The sequence below is a fragment of the Athene noctua genome, chromosome Z (genome assembly GCF_965140245.1).
Source record: "Athene noctua chromosome Z, bAthNoc1.hap1.1, whole genome shotgun sequence".
NCBI lineage: Eukaryota > Metazoa > Chordata > Aves > Strigiformes > Strigidae > Athene > Athene noctua.
Window position 1 is genome coordinate 4,445,140 of NC_134077.1, and position 23,392 is coordinate 4,468,531.

Sequence of the window (23,392 nt, forward strand, 5' to 3'; positions counted from 1 at the left end):
ACAGTCCTTCTTGCCAGTGCCACAGATTCTATCAGTGTCAGGAGTCCTGGCTCGCCCAGCACACCAGCTTCTTTCAGACACACATCCAAACAGTTCATTTTAATCTAGTTTTTTTCCCCCAAGTGCTTTTCAGTTGTTTACATCTAACACAACCAAATAACTCAATACAAATTCCTACTCCAGTTCATCTCATGTCACTTGTGTAATGGGAATGGTCTACAGGTACCCCAGTCATCCACATAATTTTCAACAAGAAATAGCTGCTGCAAAATATTTACTCACTCATAAGTCTCCAGTGTCTTTCAGGAGCTGCTCTGAGCTATTATCCCTCCAAGTGCTGTACCAATCTTCCTCTACTGGCCCCATTCAGTCACAGGCTTGTTATTTCAGTCTAAAATATAATTCAAACCTCTGCCGAGAAACACTCATCAAGGGGAAAAACACTTCCACGTGCCTTGTGCAGGCAGAAAAACACAAGCACTAAGCACCATTGCCACCCTTGTCAGCTGAGCAGAAGGAGCCAGCTGTTGGAGGACTGCACCTGCAATCTGGGACCATAGCTACACTTAAATAAACCTGCCTCTACCTTTCCCGACTCCCTGGTGAAATCTTTTTGCCAGCAAAGTCAACAGTCAAGCAACGCTTCTTGTATGAAACTCCTCTTTAATTTACAGGGAGCTCAAAGCCAGCTCAAGTTGGATCTGTAGCACGTCAACAGAGCCTATTTCTGTCACCTTTGGTGACTTCTTATTTTTTAATAGCAACTGTTTTCTACTGACATAGTATTTGATAAAGAAAGTCAAAAATGGGCTCCCAAATCCCCACCTATGTGCCTGAATAGGTTTTTGACAGACCTCAGCATGCCTGGCTCTCAGCTCAGCCACAGCAGAAGCGTCCCTCTCCCCAAAAAAGAGCTCTCAGTTTGGGAGAGCTTGTTCCACATGCGCTGAGCCAAGGGCAATTAAAGTGGAGATGAGAAAAACAGATCAGTAGGAACTCAAAGGACAACAGGAACTCGCTCAGATCTAACCCAGTCCTTCTAATCAAGGCCTCAGAAGTAAATACCAGAGTTTGCTAATCAATGGCTGTTGGCATATTGTTATTATTGATATTTTTAGGCTGTTTAAGATGCTGTCCAACATTCAGTACAACTCCTCTTGCACAGGATCCCACCCAGACTGGACAAAAAACAACATTAGTCCCTGCTGTCCTTCCAAATGTATTTTTCAGTTCAACTTCTCCTCAAAATTGCTTTGCTTGGCTGGAAAGAATTACTCTCTGGCTGACCAACCCCTTGGCTGTTGCTTACCCTTATTACCATCCTCTGTGTAAACAGTGCAGAAGTCCTAAGGGTTTTAGAGATGACTGTGTAGATACTCTAAACCACCGTCGCAGGGAAAGGACAACCACAGCCAGAGCCTCTGCAAATACCCCACATATCCTCTAAATGATTACATTTTCCATCACTCTTCCTACTTCAGAGCATACCTGGGGTGTCCCTCCAAGATCACAGTTTCATGAGCTCCCTAGCCACATTCTGTAAATAAATCTGATGATGCACAGAAGTTGTTCTGTTTATCCAGAAAGGTTACAGTGACCCTGCTTGTTGGCTAAAGAGCAAAATAAAGACATAACATTTTTGCTATCTGAAGTGTTTAGGTTGTTTGCTAAATTGTTTTGTTAGTGATCAAATGCAAGGTTAAGTGACAGTAACCAGAATAGAATAATAAGCATTGAGCCAACCAAAATATTCTCTGAAACAGTAACTAATAACAGTATTAAGAAATGCTCATGAAGGATACACAAAGCTGTACAGGACCTATAAGTGGGTGACTTTTTGGAGCTCCCCCAGGTTGACATCAGGATGCATCATGCCATGTTATCACTCCCAAATTTCATGACGATAAACAAGACAAACACCTATTTTCATTTCCAGAAGGGAGAAGGGTAACAAATGCATTTTAGGCAGAAATTAAGGGACCTCAACAACTCCAGAGGTGAACCCAGAAACAGCAACAAGGACTGACTGGTCCATAGTTAATCCCTGCCTAGTGCAATCATCACTGTGGTGCTCTAGAGGAAAAGGCATCAAGAATGAGGAAACTTCTCATCCTTCCCACCTTCCATCGCCCTGTGCAGAGGCCTGGGCAGGGCCCCCATAAGCTGGGGGCTTGTTCTCACTCCACACCTTCTCCTGCCCCTCTTAGGGCTTCTGTCCTTCTCCAATCCCCTTCCCGCTCTCCTCCACCATACACCGTTCCCTGCTGAGAGGGAAGGAAAGGGCTCACTACGGGGTAATCCCAGATCTGATTAGGATTTTGCAGCCCACCTCTTCCTGAGCTCATCTTGGCCATGCACTCACTCAGGTCGGATAGAAGGGAAGAGTCTATCAGCCTGCACCAAAGCCTCACCCACACTGATGCTGGGGAGGGAGAAGCAAGTAGCACTGCAACGGAAGTCAAGTCCACTAATACATTAGGAAACATTCACTACATGGGTAAAGAACACTTTATTTCTTCACTAATGAGGCCTTTGTTTTATTTAATTACGTTGAATCATTTCAACAAGTAATTTGTCAATAGGAAGTGCCTTCATGAGCAGCAGGTAGTAAGGCTGGGCAGCAAGCACTGCCTGAAGAGGAAGATCAATAGCTGCAGTGCAGCTTAGGACAGCGTAAAGAGCTTTGTTTAGGCTTCTTTTCACTCATCTAAAAGCAGCTTGGTACTAATTTTTTTCATGATCAATAAATATCCAAGTTAAACAAATCTCTTGAAATCCAGCTTAATACCAAATGTTTGCACGAGCACAGGGCTGTGCTGTGAAGCCACAACCTCGGACTGCACTACTAGGTATTTTGAAACTTTGTCATGAAATATCCATATGCAGCTGAAGTCTGGGGTCTTACAATACGACTGAATAGTTAATACACATAAAAATAATCTGTAAGCATAGAGCTGAGATGTTAAAGGGGGTTCGAATCCTGCCAACCTCTCTAGAAGCACGCTTCCAAATTCCTTCAGGTTGTAAGCCTCAGGGACGATATAAGATGCTCATGGCTTTCACAAGCTTTCTATCCTCCTAAAACACCTTTCTAAGGATAGACTCAGTCACATTTTAAAGGTTGGATTTACTTAAGAGAGGCCAAAATCCAACTTGCCCAAGAGCAAAGTTCAGAAAGTCCAAAAGGAAATTCTAAGCTCTCAGGTATAAAACTTTTGAAAGTGGGAGCTGGCTTCTCACAACAGCTCAGCTGCCACCCTTGTACCAACGGAGTTTGCAAGTTTTATGTGGGAGCAGTTCCCCAAAATAGAAATCTTGTCATTTTGGATCTACCTTAAAAAAGCTGTGACATTTCTGATGTTTCAGAGAAGCAATTTTTCTGAAATTAGCACTTCGTAATTGCAAAATGATCCAAAATCAAATGTGTAAAACACTCAAAACTGTATTCTGTAATGTTTGCACGACTTTCCAGAAAGAGTCTATCGTTGCATAAGACAGACGCACACTAACAAGACACGTGCAGGAATTGCTTTCTGCAGGAGCATCGAGAGAGAGGTCAGCCTCATGCTTATGCTGACACATCTCCAAGATCCCTAGATCCACCACCAGCCACACAGTGACCTTCAAACCAGTTACTGTCTCTGAACTCTTCCTCAGTGGGTTTGAAATATCCAATTTTTCCTTTCAAAGCAGTGCGCAGGAGTAGAAAGACATGGATCCTCTGAAGACATCTGATCCTTTTTAATGCTGCCATGCTGCAGCATTACATGTGAAGCTTATCTACTCACAAGATAATTTAAAAGACCACAGAAAGGTGCAACGCACTGCTCAGAGTTTCTCTTCCTAAAAGGGTAACGATGCTACAATAACATAAACATTTATAGCATATTACTAATGAACCATAGAGCCAAATGGATTATTAATGCATTAATCCTCTTTCAAACTTAACTGTTACACACACAGTAGCTATTTATTTTTCAGCATTTTCTTACACAACTGGAACATAATTAAATAAAATTCTGCTCAGTTCCTTTCATGTAGATACTGTAACACAAAATGGGGTGGATTTTGTACTGATTTAAATTCATGAGGTTGTCCAAGGCATAAATCCTCCAAACCAACACACAGACTCTGCTCTGTTATGGCTTTAAAAGCCAGTGATGGCTCTGTACTTGCACTGTTGGGCCAGGGTAGGAACCAGCCTAACTTGTACATCTAATTTCTACATAAATTTTAGGTGCTCACACAGCCATTCTTACAGTTAAAGAGTCTGAAAGCCCTGGGCAGGCCATAGAGAGAGGCAGATGAAAGCGTCTGAATATGTTGCCACTTTGGCACTTGGATTTGAGCAGGTAAGATGTCTGGCTCTCAGAACCATCCTTCCCTGACTACATGGGAAACATAAGATTTTGTATTAGGAAAGAAAATGTAGATGAATGATAGGCTTGTAGAAGGAGACGGACTGGATCTCTTAACCGTGATGGACAGAAACTCCAAACTTTACAGGAGAAAAGAACCGTGTAATTCTCAAATGAGTTCTTAGGTATTTAATCTAATTTATATAACTTTAATGAGGGATACGAAGGGTAACACACTACCTTTTTTTATGCAGCAACTGTGCCTCTATGCCTAACTTAGAAGACCAATCCCTGAGGCTTTCTTACATTCGGAAGAAATACTTAGAATTACTCTCATGGTACTAAATTAGGCACCTGCTTTGATTTACAACATCACAGAACGGCTAAGGTGGGAAGTCATCTCTTGGAGATCATGTAGTCCAACCCCCTGCTCAAATCAGGGTCATCCAGAGCAGGTTGCTCATGGCCACATCCAGTCAGGTTTTGAGCACCTCCAAGGATGGAGATTCCACAACCTCCCTGAGCAACCTGTGCCAGTGTTTCATCACCCGCACTTCAGCTTTCACGAGATTCCTGTGGGCTCACTCCTCCAGCCTGTTGTGGTCCCTCTGAACAGCAGCACAACCCTCTGGTCTATCAACTACTCCTCCCAGTTTTGTATCATCTTCAAGGGTACACTCTGTCCCATTGTCCAAGTCACTGATGAAGATGTTAAATTTACAGCACTGACCGCTGTGGGTCTCTCGATTGCTCTGAATTGCTGCATCTCTTGTTTCACTGTTGACTTGTCTGTCTCATAGCAGGGGAAACTTGCCTTCTACCTTAGCTGCCAAAATTATGTGATGTGAACACAAAAGTTCATGAAAGGTGACATACTCTGAAGGACTCAGGCTTCTCAGCACCAACATGTTTTGAAATGGGCCAGGCTTACAGGCCACATGGGATTGACTGAACATATTAACTTTGGGCCTCAATTCTGAGGCACCAACATCACTTCTGTTGTTTGATTCTCTCTGCCTGTTCCCTTGGCCTTTCAGCCAGGTCTCCCAAAAAGGGGGTCAGCTGAGGAGAGGAATAAAGCATTACCACAAACTTTGTGAGAGAACATTAGGTGGTGTGTCATGTCTGAGAAGTGCATTTGTACTAGGAGCTGAGGCTTTTTTAGAAGTACTCAAAAGCAAGCAGCTGGGGATACACACACTAGGTCATTCAGACTTGGACATGCCCTACAGCCAGCAACTGCCTGCTGATCACAGCCTGGAGTCCTCCCGTCACACAGAGACGCTTTTCTAACACATCTCCCTGTGGCAACCTCACGAGAATCAGCCAGAAACCACTAATCATGAAAAACAATGCTGGAAAGAAGCCTGTGGTTTTGTGGGTGCAGAGCCCCCCCTTGCTGCCAGGCAGTCTTGGACACCTTGTGCTGTGGCTGTCAACACTGCAGAGCTGGGCAAGCGTCATGTCAACAAATGTGCCTTTCAGTCCAATTTCAAGTATCACCACTTAAAATGCTGCTAAGCCACTGCTCACACAGGGTCATTCCTTGGAACATCTGCCGTTGGGCTCCACCAAACATTTCCAAGACCATGGTTGGAAGTTCCCTGGAAACAGCACTGCTATTTTCTCCTTTTCTGACTCCTTGACCACCTCTACATGTGAGAGGTGAGTGGGCCCACTTAGGTCTGCTTACCTTTAGGGACATGGATATCAAGACAGACCTCAGTGCTGTGATGATCATCAGACTGCAAAAACAGCCATTCAGCCTGCCCCCAGCAGACACCTTGTATTTCTCTGCTTCGTGTATACTTCAGGGAAAGAAAGAAAAAAATCCTTCTTATGCCTAACTCATATTTTTTTTACGGGCATCTGTATCCAAGACCAAACAGATGATTTCCACAGTTTACTTTGCTGAGGTTCCACTCTCTGCTTTCAATGTACAGATTTTTCTGTAGGAAAACATGATCTTCCACTGAAGATTTCATAGATGGATAGCCCAAGGACAGGAGCAGCCAGAAATTCACAGACTAGTTCCAGACCTATGTAAACTTTAAGAACAAGCCCATCGTCAATGTGTTTCAGTTCCCTGCATAGGTGTTGGCTTCTACTCTAGAAAATTATTAATGAGCTACAAATCAGACTGTTAAACATAGCTGTGCTTAACCAACAGCTGTTGTTTTCCTCATGTACTATTCCCAACCATTTGATAATGTTTTGCGTGAAAGAAAGAGATACACTGCACTAGTTCAGAGGAATGATCACGCCAGATCAACATGGTGGCTCTGACAGCGGCGATGGGAGACGCTGTTCAAGGAGAGCACATGAGCTGGCCATTTTCTGCTGGCTGTTGCACTCCCCCCACCATCTACAGTCGTTACCCTACAAATGTCACCTCCCTACCTCATCCTTTTCTGTCTGTCCTGTTGTCAATACATGTCCTGCTCGCTTTGAGAACCAACATGTTGAAATGCCCTAGTTCCAGCCATAAACCTTTAATCTTCTATTCTAAATTATCTTAAAAGAAAGTGAATAATTTTGTCCCTCAACTTTTAAAAGTCACATTTCATACCAATAAAATCCAACATTCCTATTTGTGGAGTATCCTTCTAAGCACTAGATGTTTTAAGCACCTTACAGTCCCAGGCTGAAATCCTTCTTAGCTTAAACATAGTAAATAACTTGTTTATAAAGTCAAATACTCCATTTTTAATATTAGCAGCTGGTAGCAGCAGCATATGTTGACTTTATTATGGATTATTCTCATGTGGCACAAATAGCAAGAATTGTGGAGTTTAAAAGTAAAAGCCCCAAATTAATCTTTAAATGCTTTAACCAAGTATCAAGGCTTTTCTGCAGAAGTCTAAATAGAATCTTTATCTGCGCTTAGAAGCTCATGCAAATGTATTCAAAATGTACTCTCTGGATCTCTTACCATGGCAGATTGGAAGCTGCTAAAACAAATACAAGATCATCAGATCGGGCCAAGCCATCCATCTGCACCAGTAATTCTGTTTTCATCCGCCGACTTCCTTCATGTTCACCACTACCAAGATTCAGAGAAATATTATTTGCTCAGTGCATTAAAGTAATCATCTTTATTTATACAGTGTCATTCACAGCAACTGAGCCCTTGTCACAGTTTTGCCCCAGTTCAAAGCATGATTAAGCTCCATTAGCTAACATCTAAGCATTAAAATCAAGCTTTCTAATGATTACTTAAATGGACTCTTTTCAGTGCATTAAAGTGAGGAGAATTCACCCTTATTGAATCCAAAGAAAATTTTTTTTTTCTTCATATTAATCTCCATGCAATGCTGATGTTTACTGGAAAACAGCTAAGGCTTTGATTGATCGATCTATGTAGGAGAATTTTTATAATGTGATAGTTGCCATTAAATAACTAACACACCTACCTATACAGGGCAACTACTGGCATTTTTCTGTGAGTGAATTTTAAGTGGTCACAAGAAGACACACCTACTACTGAATTCAATATTTTGCAAAATGATCTATCAAAAGCAAACAGAAAAATAGGCCATATTGAAATGAATTTAAAAATGCGGTGGAGAGCACACAGAGAGGATCCTTCCCTGAAAAGAGAAGGGGAGCTTTAAGCAAAATGCCGAGATTTCTGGCCCTGATCCAGGTAGCCAATTTTGCAGGAAACCAATTTGAACTCTTGGTCCCAGATGTGGAGTTCTTGGAAACTCCTGGATCAAACCCAGAGAAAACATCAGGGCCTTAGATGCTAAGAGCTACAATTCAGGTTTAATGGCTTATTTCTGCAAACGCATCCACACATCAGTGCCAAGTCAATATTTAATAAGGATATGTAAAAGTAACTGTATAATCTTAGATAAAAATCCTTATTAAAATATATAATCCAGAGATGTTAATGAGAGCTTTTTAAAGTATACATGAAAGCAAAAATTTGGCCCATAATTTATAGCTATTAACTGACAATTATTATGTTGCATCTTTACAATATGTCACGTTCTATTTATAAATCTTTGTGAGTGTATAATTTACAGTACATAAAATCCACTGTAATGGGCTCCTAATGGTTATAACAATATTTTTATATTTCTCCTGCTTCTTCCTCATCCATAACATTTTCAATCTATTTTAAACTATAAACTGCCTATACCATGGATGACAATAATATCCTCCCATTCTTGCATCTGGAAGTCCTGACAATGCCACTAAAATTAGTCTCATTAATGAAAATGCCATTCCACCATGAACACCCCATCTTACCCTGCTACACCTAAGCCTGTCCAAACTGTCACAAAACCAGCTGTTTCCTATTCATCTCTAAAAAGTCATAGGTTGTTCCCCTCCTCCTTGCTTTTATTTCCTCTTGAAATCCCTTAAAGTACAGCACCACTGGTTGTACACTCTTGCATTTCCCTCCTCACAGTCTTGCTGGACCCACAGTCCCTTGCTACTCTTCACACAACCTGTCTTTCACTCTTGCTTCTCTAAGGATCTCATCTACTCTGAATGAAACAACCACTACATCTTGCTCTTTAAATCCCCACAGCGTACACAACACTTCCATGAAATGGTGCTTTCAGAGCTGATAGGCATTCTGACAATAACACACTGGTGAGGCCACTAAAGTTGACAACAGAACAAAAGAAAAATTGCTTAATAAAAAGTAAAGAAAACTACCGTTACCCCTCTAATTATAATGCCAACAAAATCTAAAAGACTAGTTTTTCAAGGGCCCAGAGTTTATGGAGTAGCCTCAGGCTTTAGTTTAGCTAAGATTTGTTTCTAACAGGTACACTGCATGATTAAACACCGGTTGGCACCTGAACACACACTCATGATATTGAAAAGATGCAGTAAAAGGGGGACAAAGATACTTCTAAAGCCATAGGAAGTGATCTCATTAGTTACCCAGAAACAGTGCCTCTTTGACTGATGACTGAGTCCAGCTCATCCAGGAAAATTGTGGAAGGAGAATGGTACCGGGCAAGCTCAAATAACACCTGTTTAGAAAGAAGAATAAACGTAAAAGAAAAGCTAAAATAACACAAAAAGGCATTAAGGGCCACTGGCACAGAAGATAAATAACAGCATCCACATTCCAAACTTCTAGAACAAAGAGGAGTAATGCTGGGGAAAAAAAGCTCTGGGTAGGCTGAGGGTCCCTGAAACCTCTCAAATTCTGAAAGGTTTGTAAAGGAGCTCTAAAGAACACTGACTTGTAATCTTGTCTATTTATGTGTAAATCTTTCTGGCTAAATCCTATCAGAGTAGCCTGTGAATAATGAGATAGAAGAAAATGATCTATCAGAGGATTCTGAGAACTTTTAAATTGTTATCAGAGATTAAACATCATCTTTTGTTGTTGCTCCATTTGTAGTTTTGTTAAATAAGGATTTGAGAAAAAAAAAATTACAAGTCAGCTGAACCACAATGAAAGGAAGTGGAGTAATTCTCTTGATAAGAATCAAGCAGTTGTTTTGTTTTTCCTGGTGAAAACAAACATAAACTGCTTGAACAATCAAGATTAAAAAATGGAATATTAAACTGACACCGAAAATCTGGGTCTGCCCTTTGGAGATGTTTCATCTATTTTTCTGTAAACGTAGGGAAGCTTATATTAGCAGTAAGAACATACTGTCAGTTCTTCTTCAGTGAAATGTTCTTGGAGTTTTTAAATAAATACTACTAACAATATATACTAATCGAGCACTTTTTAATCCGAACACTTGAAAAAACAAATTAAAAAAAAAAAAATTACTTTCTACACTTTGGATAAGAAGCGTATTATTTGCCCAGAGTCACAAGTAGTCCATGACCAGTCTACAATTTTACTAACAAATCTAAAACATAAAATATCACCAATACAGCTGAGAATTGAGGAAAACAGGATGAGTGGACATGCCTCCAAATGACCACAAAACCCTTATATACTCCATACAACTTTAGAAAATTCCTTCACCAGCCTCGTGCGATTTTAGGATATAAATTCACACAGTACTTATCTTAGAGCTGTCCTGATCCACCATCTCATTTCATTTTTGGATTCTGACAAAAACACAACTAAGGGTAAAATGACACAAACTCAATACCACTGCAAATGCTGCAGCATGTTCACAAAAACCTTTTGGATGACAGTGTCAAAAAACGGGCTGTCCCATCCCTACTCCTGCCAGAAGGGAAACTTCTAGGAAGCTACTGAGACAGATGTCAAGAGGATAAATAACACAGGAGGTGAATGTCAGAAGAAAAATGTGCCATTTTAAAGGACAAAGGACACGTGAAGAATAATTATGTTGCAGAGATTGCCTAAATTTCAAGAGAGATTAACAATGCTTGCAGTGCCATTTGCCAAGTGCAATCTGTTACGATTATTCATTCTCAAGAGCTCCGTATCTATCTGAAGTGTAGCCCAAGAGATGTGTGTTAAGGCAGGCTAATAGCATGTGGATTTCTTACACTGAAAGGGTGGACATTATGGAGAGATTAGGATGGGCACATTAGGGCAAGGATGCTACACCTGAGCTCCTGAATTTTTTTGTATCACAGCTGAGCCACGCATGCTACTTGCTAGTCTATATGCAAAAATACATTTACCCATTTACCATCAAATTACCTTCCTTAAAACACTACATCTGCGTTTGACTGTAAGATCTTTGTGACAAGGGAGTTCTTTGCCAATTCTGTGCCCTGAAGACAAAGAGTAGTAGGGAATTTGGGAATCTAAATAAGATTTTGTGGGGAGCCTAGGAGCCAATCCTTGCCGAAAGGATGTGAAGCACTTTGAAGCGGTCACTAAGCAAACACTAGTTTAGTTAGGAAATCTGTTGGCCTGTTTCTTATTCAGTGAGTCAAAAATATTTGTTGCCTTCAGGACATCTGTGTCATTTCGCATTACAGAACTAAAATTCCACAGCAAGAATCCATTGTGAGACTCCAGCAGAAGTGATATAATTCCTATTTTAATGGGATACAAACAGAGTTAGATGTTTTGTCCAAGAAAGGTAAGATTATGAGTATCAGAGGAATACTCACTTCCCAGTTTCATGTTAAACTCCAGTTCTTTAAGTGGGAACCTGATGTTTGTTGAAGTATAACAAATGAGATGATAATAATCCTTACCCGGACAAGTTTTTCTGAATCACCCCTCCATTTGCTGACAATGGTGGATGCTGATATGTTAAAAAAGGTTGTATTGCATTCTGTGGCAACAGCCTTAGCAAGCAACGTTTTTCCAGTACCTACGAACAACAGCATTGAAGAAATTCACTCTCTAAAGAAATACAGTGCAAGTGTTTGAATAATTCCCTGCATCCTACTACCAGTCAGAAAAAAAAACAGTAAAAAAAGACATGGAATCAGACTGGCTTGGGTTTGAAGGGTCCCTTAAAGGCCATCTAGTCCAACCCCTGCCTGAGCAGGGACATCTTCACTTGATCAGGTTGCTCAGATCCCGTCCAACCTGGCCTGGAATGTTTCCAGGGATGGGGCATCCACCACCTCTCTGGGCAACCTCTGCCAGGGCCTCACCACACTCATCGTAAAAAATTTCTTTGTTCTGTCCAGTCTGAATCTCCCCTTTTTTAGTTTAAAACCATTACTCCTCGTCCTATCCCTACACTCCCTGATAGAGAGTCCCTTCCCATCTTTCCTTTTAGTACTGGGAGGCCGCTCTAAGGTCTGAGTACTGCTCCAGCTGAACCCCCCCCAACCCTTTCAGCCTGTCCTCACAAGGGAGGTGCTCCAGCCCCTGCATCATTTTTGTGGGCCTTCCAGAATTGTCTGGAAAAACTCAGGTAACACAGCACTGCAGATCTCTTGCCCAAATTCTGAAGTACCACAAGCTGAAATGGTCAGATACCTTCTGTGGCAAGTACATTTAAACACTCAGAGGAACAAATGGAGTTTACTGCAGCAAGTCTTTGCAATCTGACCCAGGCGGTACTTGTTGCCTCTGTCCCCTCCCCTCCTGCCAAAGTGGAGCAGAGCAAGCAGGGAAGCTGTGCTGACATGGAAAACACCCAGCTAGCACAGAGGGCAAAGCTTCCACCCCATTTCCAAAACAACCCCCAAATGCAGAAGAAAGACAGGACATTTTCCTTAAGAAGGTGAGTCACTGCCATATTTATGCGCATTTTGGAAAATCGGGTCAAGCCAAACTTGATTAATATGGTCCAAGCTGAGTAAAAACAGAGTTGTCACTCCTCTGAATGGTGACTATGAGTACTGTTTTTGGAAGATTCAGGTGTAGAAATAGTCAAGTGTTGTGAGAAAGGCAAATGGACAAGTCTGAGTGTCAGAGAGATGTAATCATCCTTTATGTCTCCTTTTATTTCACATTACAGAACATGTTCTTTACCAACACGTTTGATCTAATTAGCACCAATCATTTATCCATGGGGCAAAACCAAAGGCAGTGATGAACAAATGGATATGGTATAAAGCTCTCCATACCTGGTGGTCCATACAGCAATAATCCTTTCCAAGGAGACAGAATGCCAGTAAACAGTTGTGGGTACTGTGGAAACAGAAAATTAATTTATGGATTAAAACTGTATCACCTACAACAAAATGCAGGGGATTCTTACTCCTATCTCCACCACTCCTAACACATTCAGGAAACCCAAGAAATTTGAAGAGAGGGGGATAAAAACCCTGCAAAACAATATAATACGTATGATCTGAGTACCGAGAAAAATATTTATTATTTGAAATCTGTTTTAAGTGAAAACTTCATATGCAATTGGTTTGATATCCATTGAATATGGGCCAAATCCAGCACCTCTAACATTGCCAAATATGCCAAAGAACAGAACACAATACTTATAATTTTAATATTGAAAAGCTGTTTTCCTATAGGAGAATAAACATGCCTTTATCAGATGAAACAGGACTGGTTCTAACATGAACTGCCTAGAAATGCACAGAAATAGTGATAACTGTAAAACATCACTGTAATTACAAGGAAAATGCTAACGAGCCCAACATTTTCTTCAAAACTATTTAGTGCCTTACCCTTATGGGATAAACAACTGCTTCCTTGACTAGCCTTTTCGCTGCATCCAGTCCAATAATATCATCCCACTTCACGTTTGGGTTATGGAGATAAATGTCCTGCAACATACACCACATCCCGTCAGTAAAACTTTTCCTGCACTATGGTAATGACCTCTGGCAAAGTAAAAGAATCGACTCAGTTATAAAATAAGAGTGCTATTAAGTGATACAAACTGTATTATTTAACCCTACGTACCAGGGACCTCCCAAGAGGAAAGCATACACAGCAATCATTTCTACAGAGCTGCTACACAGTGTCTTGCTTCCCCTCAAGCCCTTAGTTTCCCTAAGAACATACACACTGCCAAATGTATAAGCTGAGCAGTTCTGTTTCTCGGATCTGTTTTCTGTTAGTTGGTTTTAGTAACTAACTAACATATGAAGAGCTATCACGATATGAAGGTTCACCAACCCTAATATTTTGTCTCCGATGCTGGCAAGTACTGCATTTTTAAAAAATGTATACACAATAGGAGTGATACGTTGGTTCATATTCACATCCACCAAAATCTGCAACCGAAGGACTTGGATAATTAAAATTACATCTTAGTCTTTGAGTTCAAATACACTTTGACATTCATTCTTCAATGAATTTCTCTTATCTCTTTTCTGAACTGCTTATTCTGTAGTAATGAGTTCCACAATTTAATCATGTGCAACGTAAAGATACTTTTGTTTGTTTTAAACTTGATGCTCAGTAACTTAATGGCTGCACCTAAGCAATGGAAGAATTGGTATTTACTCCACACTATGCAAGATTTTATATGCTGCAGGAAAAGCTGTGAGAAACTCTGTAACAGGAGGAAAATTTTCCCCTAAGCATCTATCAAAAGATAGTTGTTAATTAGTCTATGCCCTGAAGCACTCACTAAATTAATTTTATTTAATTCATCAAACTTTCCAAATCTACAAATCTTTCCCTTTGCCTTAGTAATATTTTGTGGCTTTGTGTTCCAGAGACTAATTGTTCTGCAGAAAGTATCATATCCTCAGCAAAAACAGTTGGGATAAATTCTTCTCTCCAGTAAAAACAGGCAGACCTCAGAGAATGAAGAAAAATTATGTGCTTATATCTGAGGGGAAAATTTGATTTAATACAATTAGAAAAATTATTTATATAGAGTAGATTACACTTTCCCTTTCTATTAACAGCAAATTAAGATGAATCAGATTTATGATACTAAGTAGAGACTTCCATAACTGTTTTCAAATTAAATTAGATTGTGTTGTGAAACAGATACCACATGCTATTTATTTTTATTGATTTACACAGTGTTGATTACCATAGCAACTAGGAACATACCAGCACAATTTAAAAACCATACCATAACGAAGGTTAAAGCAACCCTATTGCTTTTTGCTGAAGTAGCAGAAAGAACAACACTATTTTAAAGGTTTACCATAAATTAAAAACCATACAGGAGTGGAAATGAATTAGAATATTCTTACTTTAAGGCTGGAAATTTCTTAGGCTTCAGTTCTACTAAACTGCAAATGTAAAACTTGCAGACCAAGAATCTGGGCCATACACAGCTTACCAAAATCAGACAGCAAAAGACTTCCAGGCTTTTTGAACAGCTGACTTTAAGTATGTGGGAGCAACAGCTGATAACCATTTCTGATGCTTATATCCTGAAAGAGTCACAACACTATCAAATATTGTGATACCATGAAGTCTTTTGGACAAGTGCCTCGTGGAGTTTGGGAGGTGATTCACGCGAAGTATTTACCTGCTTCGTAGCCAGGCTGATCCCCAGTAGCCCAGGGCCTGTTTTCTAGGCTGCACCTTGACCCATGAGTGCAATGAAATGGTGCTGACAATGTTGGGATTCCCTCCAGCTGCCAAACTACCCGTCCTGGAAAAATCCCCAGTGTGCCCTGGGATACAGTGTGTTATTGATGCTGCCCTCGCAGTTCCTGTGCTGGGACGAGGGAAGGGCACTGCTTCCAGAGCCTACAGGAGTCCAGATCGTGCAGGCAGTGCAAAGCAAAGCACAGCACCAGCATTATAAACACTGTGGGAATACCAGCGTTTAATAATTCTGGTACATGGTATCTAGTAGATGCAGTGAGAATCAGGATACTGCTGCCATAAAGGCACACCATCCACACTGCATACCACCCGAAGCCTCGAATGGAAACTGCACCCACAGAGCTGAATCAAGGTTTTCTCTCCATTTGATCACAGTTAGATAATACATTACATAATAGTTGGTATTAGCTAATATATTGAAATCTCTCTTTTCTGTGATCGTACTTATACTGTGGCAATAAGAACAAAGGGAAAAGCTATGACAGTCCCATGGGTACAGCATGATTAGATTACACGTTCCCCATTAGAAATGAACACTTAATTACGTCCTCCCGTTGTGTATCAGAAAGAAACATCATTACACGTAAAGAAATTACTTGTTGGGAGTCGCATGATAAGAGAAATAGCTTGCACATTCAAGAACAAACGCTATCAGTGACAGTAAAAAAAGAAACAAACAGTATTCTCAGATAACAAAGACAACCAAGATCCCTATGCAACTGAAATGGAGATCCATTTACTTTGCTTACAACCGTTGCAAGTTCTCTCATCTCACCAGACATGCCAATAAAAGCACTAAGGGGTTTCAGTAATCGTTCCTAAAAAAGACAAACATAAATTCTTGTCAGACTTCAATTATTTTTAAACAGATGAACTATGAAATAATTTCAAAAAAGCTGATACATCGTAACAACTTTTAAAGCTGTAAAAATATGGATAATAATAAAGATTTTGAAGTAAGCCATATTTGCAGTAACTCATCTTTTCATTTTACAGAATCTAATCCTGAATTAACACTAAAATGAGACGCTCTCTTATTGCACGTGTAGTCCTAAACATGCCCTACGTAGATTAAGAGAAGTGAAAATGTAAATATGGTTCACGATGTCAGCATACAGCCTGTTTTGAAAGTCTCTTCAAGTGTAGCAGTTGCCAGGTGGAGTGGCACTGAGTAAATTGGATGTGCTGTCATAGAAGCTATGGCTTCTGCCTGAGTGATTACTTTACTGAAAATTTTCTATCTTAACCAACTAAACTCTGTTCTTGCCTCAGCTGAGGTAAACACTACCTCACACTGAATAACATAAATAATGTACTGAATTCAAAGGAACTAGAATTTCACCTTCAGATGTTCTGTGGGTTTCTGCAGGTTTTGGGTGTTTTTTTTGGTGAATCATAAGGTATCACTTGTATTTGTTGTCTTGTTCAAAGAGTAAACAGCTGTCTACAAATTAGACTTGTATCAAGTATGACTCAAGAAGGGAATACACCACTCAGAAATCTAAGCCCTTTTTTTAGCACTTGGGAACAAAGACAACATCACTGCAGTGTTTTATTTTGTTCCTGGCTATATGAAACTGATGTTCAGGGTCACTGGATGGAAGTATGAACAGAAGCACTTACTGAAGGATCTGGATCACAATTAAGGCTGTTCAAGGCTATTCCATTTGATGATACTTTGACAGCATCCTGAATCATCCTATGGAAGTCAATTACTTGGCTCTAAAGGAGAAAATAATGTTTTGATAGGCTTTAACAATTAGAACTGCTGTGGACCAAATTTTGCTTGCCATTATAGCAATTAGTTTCCTTGCTGCACATAAAGTCCTAAACCTGGCAAAAACTGACCACAGAACCTGTGGTAGCAATGGGAAAAAAACACACATCTCCTCAGTCACTGCAACAATTTCACTGCAGAGCCTCTTATCATCTCATTTGGGAATTTGAAATTTATCTTCAATTTTAGCTATTACCCCCCGGGTTTTAAAACCAAAAATATTTTTCCTTCTTGATGATGTTTGAAATACTATTTAATGCAAGCAGAGTCTCCTATGCAAAGAATTACTGCCCAAATAATAAATTATACGATAACATTTTGTATAAAAATAGACAGAAAAAGCTCACATTTGAGATTTGTGAAAAACTTTCATGTGTTTTTTCTACATACACATTTCTACCATAAACCACACACTAGGTTTCCACCAACCCTTCTTGGGTGAGTGCTGTCTCCTCCAGTTCTGTTGATTGCTGCGATGCTTAAGCCAAAGTGAGATGGCTCCAGAGTAACTGCACTGTCATTATCCTAAAGAAAAATCAATTTTAAACCAGATGTATTGATGAGTTACAGTTATCCCATTATAGGTATCATCCTACTTCTTCATACATGCCCAGATGAGCTGTATCATTACATGTAATGTAATCGCATATTGTCAGACACCACTGTACATTTAGTTATGGTACATTTAGCCATGGCTCTAGAGCTCAGCATTCAAGTTACTTCATACGCGTTGTTATTATTATTACATTTCATTCTAAGTTGTAGAAATCTGCATTTTACATAGCTATGTGCAGAAACACTTAATGAACAGTGGAAACCACAGGCAAGTAGAAGGCACAATGTGTCAACTCAGAAATGAGGAGCCATTTTAGGATGACAAGTTACTTTGACATTCACTTCATAGCAGTCACTGCTGTAGTGTCCAAAACCTAAGTTTTTTAAAGGGTGAGAGAACAGGTCAGTGGTGAGAGCCACGCTGTACAGGAATATGGACAAGGACTTAAAGAAAAAAAGAGGTTCTCCTTCTCGCACTTCCTCAAAAGCTGTAACAAACATGGTGCTTGCCCACCCATCTGTTGTTCCCGATCCCTCCTCTATAAGAAATGTTAATAGTTTTCACAGCAATCTCACCAAAATGAGACTCATCAAACTGAAAATTGGAGACCCAAATTACTCCCCCAATCTCAAACACTATGAAGATGATTATAGCTGACATCATTCTTTCTATTTGGTTGGCTTGTCTTGCTTTCTGGCACTAAAGGATCAATCTGCTGGTGTTAATGGGAAAACTCTGGTTGCTTTCAGTATAGGTTGGATAATATGATTCCATTTCCTTCAATTTTTGCCTGTGATTTGCTCCCAAACTCACAGCCAGAAAATATATTCTCCTCAACTCTTGCATCTATAATCTTAAAGAACATAACTGGTAAAACCCATTAGTTACACAATTAATAATTGTGTAACAATTAATAATTGTGTAACTTGCATCTTCTTGCTGCTTATAGCCTTTCAAAATAAAATCACATTAATTTCAACTGTAATGCTGCCACGATAAAACACATTTAAACCTGTTTGAGGGTCTCCTTGGTAGAAGATTTAAATTCTGTTGTACTCCCAGGTGAAGTTTTTGACAACGGTCGTTGCACAGTCTGATGTTTAAGCCTTGGGAAACTCTGAGAAGAGCTTGCTGCCCTAGAATTAAAAAAAAAAAATAACATCTTGAAAGGCTCTCACAACTTCTATTTTCCTTCAAAATACCAAAAGACTAAAAGGCAAGAGTTCTGAAATAAAGCAGTTTTGGGCTAACTTTTCTCCCACTGAAGTTAAGGCATCGATTTTAATCACAGCAAAGTTCAATGCTGACTGCTTTCAAACACAGCACCCTACCTCAACAACACTGTAGAAACTTTGTAAATTGTCTGTATCTCCATTTGGGAAATAAGTCTTTGTTTTCCTCTAAAAGATACAGAAAAATGCACCACACAGTCAGCAGCGTGACTCTAGGCTTTAGTATTCCTATGGTATCACAGTTATTTTAACCACGCTGCATATTGCCTTTATAGGAAAATTTTCTGCCCAGAAAAAACCCACACATTTCTCTTACCTTCTTGGTCTTCCCTCAGTTCTCAGCTGTTGTTTATTTTCTGCTGTGGCAAAATTAATATTAAAATGGAAAATAATTAAGGATATAAAAAACGGCAACTTGATTTTTTTCCCCCTTCAAAAATATTTTTGAGCACACATTAATGGTGTTGGAAATAGAAATGCATAAGCAGGAACAGTATGATTACAAGCAATGCAAGCTTGCAAAAATGTTTTGAAAGCAAACTGATATTGGAGATAGCAGTTTGGCTTCGGGCTTGTTAAATTTTAAGGCTCATTCAGTCTCTGGCTTCTTTGCTTACATTTTAAAACCAGTATAACTTTTAAAGTAAAATGGACACTATCAGAAATTAGATTATGCACAACAAATTAATTTAATATATCACACAGAATGCTTATTTAATGCTAATATTTTTTCATTGCTGAATTGGGAAATAAGAATTTGCATCACTCTTCTTAGTAGTAATTTTATCATGTTCAACATACCAAGACAGCATAAATGTCACATTGCAATGGTGGTTATCAAATTGTGTCAAACTCACAAAGCCCAGATGTCAACTGATAAAGCTGAGGGTTTGTATCATGCTAGCATGCACCTAGTTGTTCCAAAACACATCTCCCATCAGTGTTCTCTGTACAATGCTCTTGCACCCAGATTCTTATACACTTACATATAATAATCCTTCCCAAACAGCTCTTTCACTGAAGGAGTTTGGGAACACAGCATACTTCAAGGCAGCAGAGCCCATGCCTGAAACTTGTAATCCTGTGGGTACATCTACAACACTGCAAAGTGCAATTCCGCATGGAAATGAGTTGATTCTGTAGGATTTGCTGGGAGTATTACAAAGAATTTAGTAGGAAGGACCACCACCCTAATCATTTTGTTCAGCCTGCGTATACCATGACCCGACCATGGACACGGTTTAAGGCAGATCACAATGAACCAGGCAGCAGCTACTCCAGAGAGACACATGCGGGAGAAAAGAGATGATACCCCTCCGGCCAGCATGGTTGCCATTCTGGGCTTGGGTAATGTCAGAGTGCTCCATGCCTGAGTAGCTTTATTGTCCAAAAAATGGGTACTAAGAGCTTGTTAAGTGTCTAAGAGTGGCTTTCTGGGAATTGTTCACTTGGATCATGGATCGAGACTTGGCGACCACTCAGTCTGACTAAGTATAACGTGATGAACGCTTTGCAAAATACATTTTCCTTCTTGATTCGTAACAAATCCCTTTGGTTTTGTCCTGCAAGACTGCTCCTCTTTGTATTAATGCCAATCAATAGGTTCTAGCTGTAAATCTTTGTCATGCAGATAACACTTGCTTCCAGCTAGTACTGATCTTCTGCATCACTGTGAATGTAATGACGACTCGTAGCTTTAGTACCTTTAAAAATCATTTCACCCATACAGGTAATTTTATTATATTTGTATGATGTTTCATTTACCTGTGATTTCAGAGTAGCTGGCAGCCATACGAAACAATGATGACTGCTCAGGGATGTTCCCTAGCCAATCATCCCCTCCTCTAATGTTATATTTTTCTTACGAGACAAACAGGCAAGAGATGTTGGTGTTTTCTGCATCCTCCAAGCTCTTTATAAGTGACTCTTATACAGTTTTTCTTATGGCTTCTGTAAGTCACATTTTGTGCTCAAGTACAAAAGCTTTCAGGCTCTCAGAGTCATAACAAAACACTCATGTTCTCATTTGCCTTATTCTGTATCATTTGTCTATACCCCAGACTTGAAGGCCTTTGGAACAGAAAAACCTATGACTTGTTTGGCACATTACCTTTAGTATATGAAAATGTGCAAAATAAATGGTTAATGAGACTAGTGGTGATAAATTTTTAAGCACTAGCTTGGATGAGCAAAGTTATAATATTTCATTTAAGTGGGTCATTTTAATTTAAAAATTAAATCCAAGATATAACAGACTATGTTCTCCCCATGAGAAGAAAGTGCATGTATCAATGTCATAATACTTTGTGCTTACATGGCATTTTCCAATATCAAAGGAGTTTTTAAAAGACAGCAAAATATCACCTTCTTTTTCCTCTATATAAAGAGAGAAGGAAGAACAGAAGGGCTCAAAGTTCCATCTCTCAATTCTTATGTCCCATGTGCTAGAACTATAGCTCTGTAACTGTAAGAGAGTTCAAACATTAAACACTGACATACACAAGAAGGGTGGTAAGTATATCAGGCAAATATATGTTTTAGGCTTTGAGAAACAAAAGCTTTCTTTTTGGAAAACAGCCACATACCAGTGTCCAGGACCTTTCTAGTAATTTTAGGATATTTTTGAAATTTTACAAAGTAATAGCTTTCATATTCCATCAAAATTGTCTCAAGATCAATGTTGTCACAAACTTCAAAGCCACGTAAACTTAATTTTGTCTCTTGTTCCAAAGCATTTGCAGCATCGACATACCTGGTAATTTCAAAAAGCAAAGATCAAAACACTGAGTGTTATTATCTTATCCTGATTTTTGACAGAAAAAGCAAACAATGGCATTAGTAAGTATATGATATTTTTAACCTGTCCACAACTCTATTTGTTATAAAAGCGTATACCCTATTTAAAAGTAATTTTCTGATTGCTTTAAAGTATTTTTAAATTATATAGGACATTTTTGTTCCAGGAACTGAAACAATATAGCAAAGTAAACTGCCAAGATATGTAATAGTAGTTTACCTCCTCCTCACATTAAGCCAAAGGGCCATGCTGTCGATCCACCCAACAGAGGTCAGAAGGACACATGGGAGGTCAGACACACAAAACCCCACAAACACAGAGCAGCATTATTTAAAAAACATACCCTTCCTCCATTAAATAATGCAAAATTAGAATGAGGAGGTTTTTTCGACGAGCTTCTGTTCGCATCTCATCCTGTGAATTAAGACAGAACTCTAGATCAAATGTAATATTCTCTTTATTGCTGTAAACAGCATCTAAATGTAGCCTGTGGAAACAAACAAATTAAGACAACAGCATGTAAGAACTGTAAAACAACTCACTGTTAATAAACAGAAGGAAAGTGGTTTTCAATGTAATTTTTCTTACACATTATGAGGGCTACTGGATGGGTAGAAACCTCTTCCTAGAGAAGAGAAAATTACTTTGAAGTTGGAAAAAATTACTTACTTCCCTTACTATGGTTATAGCTCTCCAACATGTTCAGGCTGCTATGAATTTCAGGGTAGGACTCTTGCAGACTTCATGCATAGTGTCTCCAAGGGCTGTGCAAGGAAATTTTGTGCTCCAGCATGGCCATGTCCCTCCCTCTTAGAAACTGGAAACCCATTTTCTGAGTGCTGGGAGAGTTCAGGGTGGAGAAAAGGTCTGGGATCTGCATAACTACACTACAAAGACCAGCTGTATACTCTTGGCCTTTCCCAATTCATGGACCTTGACATAAAAACACAAGTGAAATACAGAGTACTTGAAGAATCAGAAGTTTGACATAACATCGCCCAATTTTAACACAGGATAGACCAAACTCAGGACCCAACATGCAGAAATTTCAATATGGAGTCAGTCCTACAGTTTTCTTCACACAGATTGGACAACCCAACGTCATTCACAAATGGTGTAATGATAAAAACAAGGCAGTGAAAAACATCTTTGCCATCATTCATTGATGCTACATGGGGGGGGGGGGGGGAAGCATAAAGTGCAATATCAAGTAGAGCAAAGGGGGTGATGGAAGCAGAAATCTTGTAAGATACTGGAACAAAGACTTATGCTGATGAAACATGCCATATATGCTGAGTGTCTGCAGAGAAACCCTGAGATTTAGTCATAACGAAGTTGCTACAAGGAAAGCTCTAGAAATCAGCATATCGACTTTGGTCTGTCTCATTGGGTTTGAAGCTGGAAGTGTAGGAAAAGCAGGTATGGCCAAGCCCGCATTTAGCCAAATGAATTATTTCTTTTCTCTTTTAAGATGCTGACCTTCAGCATTGAGAGTTAGACTTGCTGATCCTTACGGGTCCCTGCCATCTTGAGGTATTCTATCATTCTATGATTACTTACGAGGACCCAGTGTGAGCATGAAAGAGTGGCATTTATTCAGTGGATGGAGAAAGAGCAGTAGTTTCTGTTGCTTGCATAGCACATATATATTCCTGATCATGTTGCATACTAACGCACACACAGACTCCTACTTCCACCCCCAGTTTCCCTCCTTTCTGTATCCTTCCCCAAGAAAAAGCCTAGCTCAAGTGTTAGGAATCTCCACGTGACAGATCCACAAATCTTTATCCTCTTCATACTGGAGAGCC

General features: G+C 39.6%; 1 protein-coding gene across 2 annotated transcripts in view; it reads right to left on the bottom strand.

Moving 5' to 3' along the window:
* Positions 1–23,392, bottom strand: part of KATNAL2 (katanin catalytic subunit A1 like 2) — a 32,321-nt gene that overhangs the window by 3,418 nt on the left and 5,511 nt on the right. Inside the window, exons 2-13 of one of the 2 annotated variants that reach the window (XM_074931224.1) lie at positions 21,928–21,998; positions 21,373–21,539; positions 19,104–19,146; positions 18,568–18,691; positions 17,429–17,524; positions 16,846–16,944; positions 15,963–16,040; positions 13,368–13,466; positions 12,807–12,870; positions 11,475–11,593; positions 9,264–9,355; positions 7,291–7,401 (exon numbers count right to left, since the gene is read on the bottom strand). In XM_074931224.1, the coding sequence (XP_074787325.1) occupies positions 7,291–7,401; positions 9,264–9,355; positions 11,475–11,593; positions 12,807–12,870; positions 13,368–13,466; positions 15,963–16,040; positions 16,846–16,944; positions 17,429–17,524; positions 18,568–18,691; positions 19,104–19,146; positions 21,373–21,539; positions 21,928–21,998 (1,163 nt within the window). Of the gene's footprint in view, positions 1–7,290; positions 7,402–9,263; positions 9,356–11,474; positions 11,594–12,806; positions 12,871–13,367; positions 13,467–15,962; positions 16,041–16,845; positions 16,945–17,428; positions 17,525–18,567; positions 18,692–19,103; positions 19,147–21,340; positions 21,540–21,927; positions 21,999–23,392 lie in introns of both variants that reach the window. The other variant, XM_074931225.1, reaches the window with a different exon arrangement.